Source organism: Haliotis rufescens, unplaced genomic scaffold, assembly GCF_023055435.1.
Source record: "Haliotis rufescens isolate VD_foot unplaced genomic scaffold, xgHalRufe1.0.p SCAF_5, whole genome shotgun sequence".
Classification (NCBI taxonomy): Eukaryota; Metazoa; Mollusca; class Gastropoda; order Lepetellida; family Haliotidae; genus Haliotis; species Haliotis rufescens.
In genome coordinates, this window is record NW_025964223.1 from 38514655 (window position 1) to 38527033 (window position 12379).

Genomic DNA, 12379 nt, shown 5'->3' on the forward strand with positions numbered 1-12379 from the left:
GCATCCCATTGGCGTTGATTAAAACATCTCACACTTCTACCTAAACGTTTTTGTTCGGTGGCAGAAACACACTTTAAAATCTTATGCGCAGTTTCCCAATCTCTGAACATACAAGCTTTTTATACATGTAATACTGCTCTGCACAGTTAAATGCTGTTCCTTCGATAACAATCTCAGTAGAAAAATGTTGACTAAACACTGAAGTTCTGGTGTAAAAAAATACATACTTGTCAGTTGTTCGGGTTCCCATGATCAGATTCAAGATGTATACTGGCGTGAAGATTTCGTCTTGTTGACAAGATCGCTGTTTAAGCTCGAATGAAAGCTTCAACAGTTAAACACTGCTTAACTTCTATAAAGTTGAATTTCATTAGTGTACTTTGACTTCCTTTAGCGTTTCATTGGTTACTGAGTATTCATCGCACCATACATTCTATTAGTGGTTGAAACGTTGATCCTGGAATTTTTATTAGTAACTTCTATTGTGTGAAAGGTATTGACTGGCCTCTGTGGTATGCTTCACAAGAATGCTTTTGTTTGTTTCTTTACTCTACGCTCCATAGGAATGCTGCTCCACAGGAATGCTTTTGTTGGAAATTCGACGCTCCACATGAATGCTTTTGTTGGAAATTCGACGCTCCACAGGAATGCTGCTTCACAGGAATGCTGCTTCACAGGAATGCTTTAGTTGGAAATTCGACGCTCAATAGGAATGCTGCTTCACAGGAATGCTTTTGTTGGAAATTCGACGCTCCACAGGAATGCTGCTTCACAGGAATGCTTTTGTTGGAAATTCGACGCTCCAGAGGAATGCTTTGGTTGGAAATTCGACGCTACACAGGAATGCTTTTGTTGGAAATTCGACGCTCCACAGGATTTTTTTTGTTGGAAATTCCACGCTTCACAGGAATGCTTTTGTTGGAAATTCCACGCACCACAGGAATGCTTTTGTTGGAAATTCTACGCTCCACAGGAATGCTTTTGTTGGAAATTCCACGCTTCAAAGGAATGCTTTTGTTGGAAATTCCTTGCTCCACAGGAATGCTTTTGTTGGAAATTCCACGCTCCACAGGACTGCTTTTGTCCGGAAGGTAACAGGAATGCTTTTGTTGGAAATTCTATGCTCCCCAGGAATGCATTTGTTGGAAATTCTATGCTCCCCGGGAATGCTTTTGTTGGAAATTCTATGCTCCACAGGAATTTGTTGAAAATTCTATGCTCCACAGGAATTCTTTTGTTGGTACTCCACGCTCCACAGGAATGCTTTTGTCCGGAAGGTATTACTTTCTATCTACTCACGCTGGCTGGTCTTGATGTGACGTGAGATGGGAGAGGCATGCTCCTGCCCCCTTATATAGTCACTTCTGGAAGGTTCTGTTCAATGTTGGATTAGTCTGTTGTTCCAGGTAAAAGCTGACTCCAAATCATCTGAATATAGTAAATTCCACACCATTACTTACACTAGAAAGTAGATCATTCGTCACAACTAACCATTGTCAAAACAACATGCAATGAACTTCCACTGTATATCAACAGAAAAAATGTCATACAACGAAATACACTGCCATATAACAATTTCCATGGGTATAACTAATCACATGTCACTGAAACAATGACCTTTTAATGTACCTCTTGATCCAGACACACATAGTGTAAACAATTGTAACATTATACATACCTAGTAAATAAAATACATAATCAAAACGAAACGAGCATATGATATCTCATGTTTACAGTATTTGCATAACAGACAACTTTCATATTTGATGTTCCGTGGAATATAAAAAAATAATTTATACGATTAAAATAATGCAACTGTTAAATTGACCGTACTTTTTGCCATTTAATGGTTGAATGAATAGAAGTCAACCAAACTTATCTCTCTTTTGTGAAGTGCAGCCATGCGCAAACATTGGACTGAGGTTAATGACCCAAGATGACGAGGTTGTGTCAAATGGGGTTTATCGTTGCTTTCTAGATTATTCCACTCATATTGATGCGTGCGACTAGTCCCGGTTTTATAGTGAAGCCCCACTGAGATACAATGCCACAGTTAAACCCCCTCAGACTCAGTATAACTGGCTCAGAGCTGAAAAGTCCTTGTTTGATCCCTTGAATGTCGAGCTCCAGGCAGGATAAAAACAAGTCCCTTCTCTTAAAATCACGCGGCCGGGGATGGAACCATTGACCTTACGCTCTCCGGGCAGACGCTTGATTCACTGGACCACGGAGACGGCTGAACCAAGATGGAAAGACGACAAATGACAAAAACGTTTCCCTATCGAAAATGACATCATACGTTCATTCTACACAAATAAAAGCATGCCACAGTGAAGCGCCTGTAAAAATAAACACATTGATAAGATTAAGAGCCAGTGAAATGAATACCATCACAAAGAGACTGACTTCAATGCATCGAACCATAGAAGTAATTCTAATTAATTATAGTTCATTTGGTTATGACCATGTGAAACATTGCGTTCTTGAGCAACCAGAAGCAAGTTGTTTCTCAGTCATGTTTTATGTGAATTCAATCAGTGTTGTTTGTCGTTTTTTCCCACGCTCTATTACGTGCCCTTTTCGAAGTAGTGGCATTTCAATTTGGTCGCTATTCAAACGTTAATCTATTGACAGACATTGGTACAGGCCGGTTCTGTAGTGGGGAGACATAAAACTGGCCGTCCAAATAACTAGGTAATAGGACTGGGTGATGTCAATAGATCTAACGCTCTGTTATAATGCATACATAATATGGCGGTATAAGGTAACGTGATTAGCTTCTATAACGACAGCTCACAACAATACTTATCAATCAAGATATAATGCTAATACATGTACCTGTCCTCAAATATAAACGCGTACGATTTCCTCCGGTGAGTAACAATACCAATAAGTTGGAATGCACATAACGCGGGTGTTTCAATAATACTTGAAACACTTACCTTATTGATAAGATCCTCTAATGCACATATGACACTGTTATATGACAGTGTAAATTAAAGTTAAACAATGATTATACCTGTATTGCATTAGGGTTTTTTTAAGATTCAGTAGAAGTTAATTACATTGTATTTCGACAAGGATTAGTTCTCAGAAATGAAGAAATACCTTAAATATTAACTCTAATGACAACATCAATGCATAACATTAAGATGGAATGCACATAACTGGCGGCTGATACATATGATCACATCTTAATTACACCCGCAGTAATAAATTGTACTGTAATTCCATTACACATACAAGGGGTACACGTACAGTCACAGTTGTTTACATATATCACCCTGATGATTGCAACGGTCCTTCTCACCACAAATATCATGAAGTGACATCAACTTCCATCAGTTCTTACATTAAAAATATGAGGCTCACCAACCAAAACAGGAAACATTTGTGTTCATTTGTATCACACAGAGTATGATTTGTAAAAGCAACACTTTTCAAACTTTCAAAGGCACATTCTGGTTTTAATGTTTGTGTCAGAACATGGTGAATATGTTGTCCTATGTTGTAGAGTAGAAATCCCTTCTATCATAATCGGGGCACGGGTGACCCAGTCGTCTAAGGCGCCGCGAATCGCTGTGCAAAGTTGCGTCCCTTGGGCACGCCCGAAACCTATGATTGTGGGTTCGAATCCCGTTTTGACCCGATTATGTTTCTAGGTTTATCAGCACCATAACCGTGCTCGTGGGTTTCACCGAAGTGGTAAACGTCTAAGACCTGTATCACTTCAGGCTTTCCTCCCACATTAAGCTGACACGACGCGATATACATGTAACTGATATACTGTTAAATGCGGCGTTAAACCCAACTCACTCACCCTTCCAAGTCACGTATATGACGTTGTATAAAGAAATGGAATGTGTCATCCATTGTTCAAGACGTCATAGTTCCAAAAGACTAAGTGAGATAAATCAAGAAATATTTCGACATTTATGGGTAAGTTAGTGTGTAACCTACTCGCAACGCAGACTTATGGATTATTTATCCCGCGTGAAATAATCGACAGGGCTCGGGTCTTACAAGATGAATTCACAAAAGTCCCACGTCATCCCTTAAATATAATTGGAACACAGATACCTTGATCTTTCTTGATGGACATTGGACATTGTTACACATATATCAACAGACATACAGGTTCATAAAGGTTCAATGCCTAATGTTCCAAACATTTTATGATTATTATCACACATATTAACATCTAACCTAACATTGCTTCTACAGACCATGTTTCAGACCATAGTAGTGTTAAACTTCACTCTCGTCGCTGTCCTATACAACAAACTTGACACGTCCCTGCAGCCTTCCTCCTCCAGGTCGTGGACAGACCGCGTTACCGAGTGTTACGAATCGACAACCTATGCGACCGTGTTCTATAAAGAAGCTCTCCGAATATTAGTGGTGTAATGATACATCGAACCATCGATTGATTGCGATTGCTTGTCTCACGATAGTACACTATCGATTGCAACTTGAAACAATCGATACTATTGGCGATAGTTTGTCTAACTATCGATAGTTTCGATAGTTAATTTGTTTGGTACATTTACTTTCTTAAAAACTAGAAACAACTCCTATGATCATCTAACCTCTGTCGTGCTTTCGTTTGGATTGCACTACTTTGTCTGCTTGATTTAGAGTTACGCCCTTTAGCTACTCGTCGCTAGGCAACATTGACAAGATGGCGGACGCCACATGTCAGTTTGAAATTGTCGCCAATAAGGCAGGCAAATCGTGGGTATGGGACCATTTTAGCTTTGTCAAAACGCAAAACGAGACAGACAAGCAAAAAGTAAGTTGTAGAATCTGTCGGATAATTCTAAAGTATTCTGGAAATACTACTAATCTGACCGACCACTTGACAAGACGGCACCAAGATATTCGTCCAAGTGAAAAAGGGGGATCCCGGTCTTCAGTCAGTGGTAGTACCAGTACCTCGACGCCAAAACGTGTGCAATCAATCATCTTTTCATGTGATATCATGTCCTATTTTAGTATTTTATAATGTTTTATTCAAGCACACTATTGCTGTTAGGAGTCAGAAGCCAGATGAGTCTGTCTACTTTTATGCAACTTTTGTCAACTTTGTTTCCTAATTGATATGTTGAATCGCATTTAGTCATTCAGTGAATGCCAATGTGACAATTAAAGAATTTGACAGTTTGTATAGTCAACTACTAGTCATTCAATCACATTCATTCACATTGGTGCTAAAACACTGCAGTAACCTAAGATTTTACCAGTTAGAATCTACATTAAGTGGAATTTGGTATTAAAATGTTTTTGAGAGGTCAATTTGAACTTGTTTTCTTTTCATTTCTTGTTTTCTTTACAAATAGTATCAGAAAGTTATAATTATTTTGATGGTGTCAGTCAAAATGCAGAAATATATGTTGCTAAAGCCTGCTATAATTGCAAGTGAAAACTATCGCAATAGTATCGCAATAGTAGGGCCACTATCACAATAGTATCGCAATAGTTGTTTTAACTATCGCAAAAGTATCGCAATGGTCAAAAACGCCTCATTAGTCACCCCTACCAAATATGTTACTTCAGTGAGTGAGTGAGTGTGGTTTTACGCCGCTTTTAGCAATATTCCAGCAATATCACGGCGGGGGACACCAGAAATGGGCTTCACATATTGACCCATGTAGGGAATCGAACCCGGGTCTTCGGCGTGACGAGCGAACGCTTTAACCACTAGGCAACCCGACCGCCCTGTTACTTCAGTACCCAGCTGTACAAATTTAAACTGACCAAGAACTATACAACTCCAACGTGTCAGCAAGAACTGGTGTCAAAATGTAGCAGTTGAGTCATTGTAAGGACTTACAGTTTTCTACCTGCAAGCAATATCACAGCAATTTATCTTCCAGGTTGAAGGACGTGAAAGGGAACTTTGGGTCTACTCTCAATTTTAATATTGAAACAAAAGGTAAGTTGTCCTTGCTCGAAAATACAACAGGATTGTCTGTAGTTAATAATATGCAAGGGTAGCTGACGGGCGGTATATACTTTAGTGGTAGTAAGTGTAATCGAGGGTTGATAACACGAGGGCCACGGGAAGGCAGGCATTCGCTCGCAGTCTACTTCTGGACTCCTGATTCGCTTAGTTTGATTCAATGAAACTTACATTCTGTCAAATGAGTGTGCATATTGTCAAGAATAATGACTGATATAGGAGTATTATCGTTTCGGAGGCCACTTATTGCTTTGACATTAAAACTTTTTAACTATTTTTAAAAATAGTCCAAACACAGAAGTTTATTGCATTTTGACATCTTGGTTTTGAATCGAAATGATTTGACAAAATTGCCCCTGTAAAATAAGAAGAAATGGTTATCATGTTCATAATCACTATTCAATATTTTACCAAATTGAACATGCAATAATTTTGTATTTTCCTTATAAATACAAAAAATACCACAATCAAACAATTAGTCTCGCTTTAACAGATTTGAACAGTGCTGTATATTACGTTATCACTGATAAACAAAATTTGTACATATCCTACTTGAAATTGATATGAGATTATATTCATTAGGAATATATGAACGTTTGTAAACGGACACACGTGTTAAGAGACTCCCTACATGTTTCATTACCCAGCTATAAGCATGCGATGTTCCTGGGGACCAGTTCTAACCCGGAATCTCGCGTATTGTAAATATATAAAGAGCTTTTATGATAGATATACACTATTTATTTCAACATGTTTTGAATGGGTATTCGTTGCACTGAAAATACACTTGTGATGTAATGTTGTGGATCCGGAGGTAACATGATTTGAAAAGAGACAACTCATACATTGAAGGTTAATTCATTTATAAATGGTGTGTACAGATGCGTATCCTAAAATATAATGCTCTGAAGACTTGGAGTTTTATAAAACCACTACACAATATATCTGAGGAATGGAGGAGCGGGATAACCACTGAGTTTGTTATACACAGCACACTTCTTGAACTGACATGGCGACTCCCTCCATGCATAACGTATAGCCCCAATGGAGGGCTTCTCCTGAGAGTTGCATGCCTGCCCGTAGTAGAGCGTCACAGACGTAGTATCTGACTTCTGTATGGGTGCGGGGCGCCACACATCGTCAGACAGAGCACAGTAGGTCGACACATCAGTTGTCGGAGTTTGAATACAGCAGACCTGGCATAAAAAATGAACGTGTCTTGAAACGGATTTTATTGTTAGAATCTGTTTATTAATATCTACAAATCATCTTTAATCAGAAACATTTAATTATCAAAAAATAATTAAATATATATTTTACTGCTTATTTTTCTTATCACGCAAATTGATAATTGTAACCCTTTCATAATCACAACAACAGCCATCAATCAACTGTCTGGAGAAATCTCCGTTGCCTTCACTGCCTAACTGCTGACAAGATCAGAACCTAACCTTACCCAATTGCTTTGGAGTCAAACTATCACTAGATCCCAAAGGAAGAGTAAAAATAGAAATATTTGATTAGACCAACAATTTAGATTTAATTACATTTTTTCTACTAAATACACAAAAGCTTTGAGTTAAAGTTTACTAGTCTGGATCTATACCGGCTCCCTACTCAAACATATACTGACTTTGTTTTGACCCCTTACTGATGAGCGTCAGGTGATAACAACAAGTACCATCTTTTAACGTCTTTAGGCATGACGGTGGTGCGACCACCGGTTTTCCGCTCTCTGGCTTATCTATATTACAATAATTATAATATAATTATATCAATAAATTAATGATCATAATTGAATGAGTGGTTAACACATGACACTTGCCTCGAACCCATCATTCGATCTTATTTCGATTCCCATTGGTTGATTATTATAGGTTACGACAAGTGTTCTGTTGTCAACGGAGGGTACACGAAACGCTGCAGGGAAAGGTCCACGCAGGTTCACCATCTCCGTTCGGTTGTAGGCGACAGCCAGGCCCTCTGTACACAACCTCTGTGCCACGTCCTGCTTGTCACGGGGATGAATACTGTTTTGAAGGTAATTAATGTTCACGTAACCATCAGTTAGTTTATATTCAAATCGTATTATCATATTGATCTATATTATATTATCTAAGCTTCCTCAATCATTTCTTAGCGAATGTTGATTACCAGGGCATTCAGCAAAATTCCAGATATTTGACAATGACCAGCATGTTATCGACTCATCGAGGAATGAGCAACGATCCTCAGATGCTGGGATGCGACCCTATGTCACAGATCAGAGTCCCATTTTAGTCGCTTTTAACTGGGGACTAGGAGCCTTGTCCGACCCCGGAAGCACAACAGAGTTCTACCAGAAAAATATTTTTCATTTGTATTTGAATACACGTTATACCTTTTCAGTGTTAGCCTTAGAAAATTTAGGGTAGCACTTGCAAGGTTCCGATGTTCTTCACACGATCTTTTAATTGAAAAAGGTAGATATCAAAATATTCCGAGAGAAAATAGACTCTGTCCACTATGTGACCTAGGATTAATTGAGGACGAGTATCACTTTTTACTAGTATGTCCGCATTATGATGAACTAAGAAAAGTATATTTACCAAAATATTTTCATATAAACCATTGTACATTTAAGTTTAAACTATTACTGACCACTAGCAACATCGAAACCATAAGAAATATTTCTATGTACATATATCATGCTTTTAAACAAAGAAAATCAAGTTTGGAACGTATATGATTGTACCAATTGCTCCTGTAATCATGATTGTACTATAGGCCTGTGGCCTCCTCAGTACGTTGAATAAAGAAATTGAATACACGTTAGTATGAAAGTCAATTGGAAATGACGATGGACATAGTAACTGTTAACAAAGTAAGAACCAAACCGGAAGTGATACTAACATTATATAGACGTTTACCAAGTTAAGTAAGTAACGTCTTACGTCAGTAATTTAATAGTAAATTACAAAGCAACATCTACTAAGACTGAATGTTATAACACCAGATAGATACACGTGGGTACCCTGTATACGGAGACGAGAAGTCCGGCAGGTCCATGGCCACCGCCATGAAGGTATTCTTCATCCTGTCGTTAGGGACGTAGCCATAGTCAGCTGTCTGGTGCCACCGAATGTCTGTGAAGCCGGTAGTAATGGTGTCATTGTTTCTGTATGGGGCAAGCTGGATATGTATAGAAAAAGAAACTATTAGAAGGCATGTATCTCGCGATACGCTTATACATAAAGAAGCATTTGTGTCATGATAGATATTGATTAAGCTATTGATGCTATGTAAGACTACCTGTACAAAGCCAAACGGAAATACATCTGATGTTTGAGACCCCGATCCTTGAGAGAACTTCATTCTCCAGTCGTCTATCATGGCGGGGAACGTGCAGTCATAGGTAGACACACCAGTGTCTGCATGGCGATTGGATTCTCCTAAAATATTCATATTTTGCTTACGACCATGACTGACAATTACAGTAGGTTAGGAATCATTGATATAATTTTTTAACAAATACTTTCAAGCCAAACATTTGTGTATGAACAAGATATTCTGAGTTTACTTTATTTACGATTTACTTAACATGGTGTGATGGACTAAAGGCTGGTAATTTATATCTGGCGGGCCCAGTGATGTTTGTCTGCATTAGCATGATATCTACAATCATGTCTTATACCGACATTCAGATACTGGTCTGGCTTTTACACGTCCGATCACATAATGCACTTGCCAAACAAGGCCTACATTCCTTCTGACTTTATTCTTCTCCTATGCAGAAATATAATTATGACAGATTCATTCCAGGTATTCATCAGAACGTTGCGCTAAAATAACTCTAAACTGTGAACTAACCTTGATACCAAATGGTTCCGTATATTGTCATATTCACCAGCGGCCTGACCATTGCGTTCCAAAGTGACGAGAAACCCATTGCATCATGGTCCTGTCTTGAATTTGTTCCGACCCTGAAATGACATGCTTATATTGCATAAATGTCATTAACTTGTTAATATATACAGCGATATGGTGATATATATGAACTATTTTCTCAAGGTCTGTAGACCTAGAAAGACCATTTTAATCATCAATGGAATCAAACTGAGTTTCTGATGTGACTATTAGTGATACTTTACACTTAAAGGACAGTGGGGTAGCCTTGTGGTTAAAGCGTTCGTTCTTCACGTCGAAGACCCGGGTTCGATTCCCTACATGGGTCAATATGTGAAGCCAATTTCCGGCGTTCCCCGTCGTGATATTGCTGGAATATTGCTAAAAGCGGAGTAAAACAATACTCACCCACTTGACACTAATAAGCAGTTCATGTTCTTAGAGTATCGCTTGGGTGTAAGGCATGCTGTTGTTATCGTTACAGCAATCTATGTGAGCCATTTGTAATACATTATACAATAATGTCATGTCTAACGACACCTGCTACGTGATGGCCGACCTGAGCGTGTTGCTGTCCATGTTGCACTTCTTAAGAGCATCCAGAGAAGACCACAACTCTACACGTGTCCCTCCATAAGACGTTGCCAGGAGACCGATAGGATATTTTAGGGTGGATGAGAGGTATTTCCCATACAACCAGCACACACCAGAGAAGTACGACCATGGCGAATGTCCAAGGCTTTCTGCAAACACACACACGACCTAATTTAAAGCAACGTAAAGCCATTCGACGCTCCTACCCATGTGGAGATTAAGCATTACCAGAAATTGTGGTAACGAAAAGAAGCTATTAACAAGTACACAAAAGCGCTGCTATAATTTGCTTGAAAATGTGCTGCTTTTTACTCATGTATTCTTCTTTCTAATGAACACGATGATTACGAGTTGTGTTAAGTGGGCAATGTCACTTACCATTAGAGGGTACCGACCATGTCTCCTCCACGGACAGTAGGTCGTACTGAGGGGTACTAGAGCCTCCAAGTGTTACTGTAAATACCCGGATATCTGGATGGTTCTCGGCATCAGCCATCTCCTCAGAAGCATTAAATGCCTGTCAAATAGCATCTCCTCTACATGACACACGTGAAGTTAATGTCATGTTTATTACTGAAATCTATATATAGTTGAGCTGCTTGAAAAAATAAGTGAGTGAGTGAGTGAATTTGGTTTAACACCAGTTTTTTTACAACATATTACAAGTTACTGATGTGTATGTTTCAGTTACTATGTAGTTGGTAGGCTAACTGTTTGTGGATTAATAACATTTCTTTGAAACAAAATGTTTCACCTTTTTGAAAGCAGAACCATGAAGACATGTATTCTTTTTATTTTATAAAATTATCAAATCGAAAGTACTTTGTCGTTTTACTTAGTGAAAATAACCTATTCTGCCCCCATTATGGTGTACATTAACCAACATTCCAGGTATATGGGGCACATATTGCTAAATGTACCAGGATGCGCTGTCCATGGCTTCCATCTTACCATATTCAAGGTAAACTGCATGTTGCTCTGCCCGGAACAGATCCACACATCGCCGAACATTACATCAGATAGAGTTATCCTCTCTTGACTGGTTTCTGCAGTGAGTGTGTGGGGCCCTCCAGGCGCCGTTTCCGGAAGTTGGAATGACCAAACATTCGTCCCTGGAGAAGGGCCCATCCTACTCCTTGCTGTGCCAAGCGGTGTGGCGTCAAGAGAGATACGCACAATCTCCGAGACTCTTGATGCATAACCCCAGATGTTGGCTCTCTTTGGGGCTTTTTGTAAAACCATGTGGTCACCATAGTAACTAGCGAAACTCAAGTTTCGGTGGGAAAGCCCTTGCGTTGCTACCTCGGAAATAAATAAAATTATTTTATGACGTTTGTTTCGTAAATTTCAAAACAAAATACTAACAAAATTACAATTAATTATAGGACACGGGCGGAACTGTGGTGTAAGGCGCGGAACCTGGCTATACACAGTTGAGTACCTTAGGTGTATCATAAACCTTAGCTCGTGGGTTCGAATCTTTGTTCTCCCTGATTACATTTCTGGGTTTGTCAACACAATACCGTGCTTGTTGGTTCAACCAAAGTGGTAAAACGCCTGCATATCTTCAGGCTTTTCTCTCACAATAAGCTGGCTCGCCGCGATATAACTGCAATACTTTTTAAAGCGGCGTTTTACACAAAAAAATCACCAAAATATGCCATAACAGCTCTCCATGGTATCAATAACATCAACACCTTAATACTTACATGCACACGTATATCCAATGCATGGAAATACCAACAAAAAGAAAGATACGCATTTCTTCATGTCGGCAGAATAGCACACTTTTGCCACATGGTGACCTTGCGATAACGATCTTTCTTTTACCGTAATGTTTCTTCAAAAGTACCAACATAGCTGCTACACGGTAAAATCTAAAACAATACTAAATATTTAACTATAAGAATCTATCATTTCATCGTGTACATGAATGTA

General features: G+C 38.9%; 1 protein-coding gene across 2 annotated transcripts; it reads right to left on the reverse strand.

Moving 5' to 3' along the window:
• Positions 1–6680: 6680 nt before the first annotated feature.
• On the reverse strand, positions 6681–12239 carry LOC124125322 (sialate O-acetylesterase-like). Of its 2 annotated transcripts, XM_048384668.1 has the most exons (10): positions 12151–12239; positions 11393–11739; positions 10820–10958; positions 10407–10590; positions 9812–9924; positions 9254–9393; positions 8976–9133; positions 8343–8408; positions 7788–7992; positions 6681–7158 (listed from the first exon to the last, which is right to left on the reverse strand). In XM_048384668.1, the coding sequence occupies exons 1-10, from the start codon at positions 12209–12211 to the stop codon at positions 6895–6897; spliced, it is 1677 nt and encodes a 558-aa protein (XP_048240625.1). In that variant the 5' UTR covers positions 12212–12239; the 3' UTR covers positions 6681–6894. The 2 variants fall into 2 exon arrangements, with proteins under 2 accessions (XP_048240625.1, XP_046344561.2); XM_046488605.2 differs by lacking the exon at positions 8343–8408.
• Between the last annotated feature and the right edge of the window lie 140 nt (positions 12240–12379).

Excerpts from the sequence above, each read along its gene's own strand:
- LOC124125322 (XM_048384668.1), bottom strand. The coding sequence starts at position 12,211 with ATGAAGAAATGCGTATCTTTCTTTTTGTTGGTATTTCCATGCATTGGA. Across the intron at positions 9,925-10,406 it reads ATGGACAGCAACACGCTCAG|GGTCGGAACAAATTCAAGAC; the intron begins GTCGGCCATCAC and ends ATGTCATTTCAG. Across the intron at positions 9,134-9,253 it reads TTCCGTTTGGCTTTGTACAG|CTTGCCCCATACAGAAACAA; the intron begins GTAGTCTTACAT and ends ATACATATCCAG.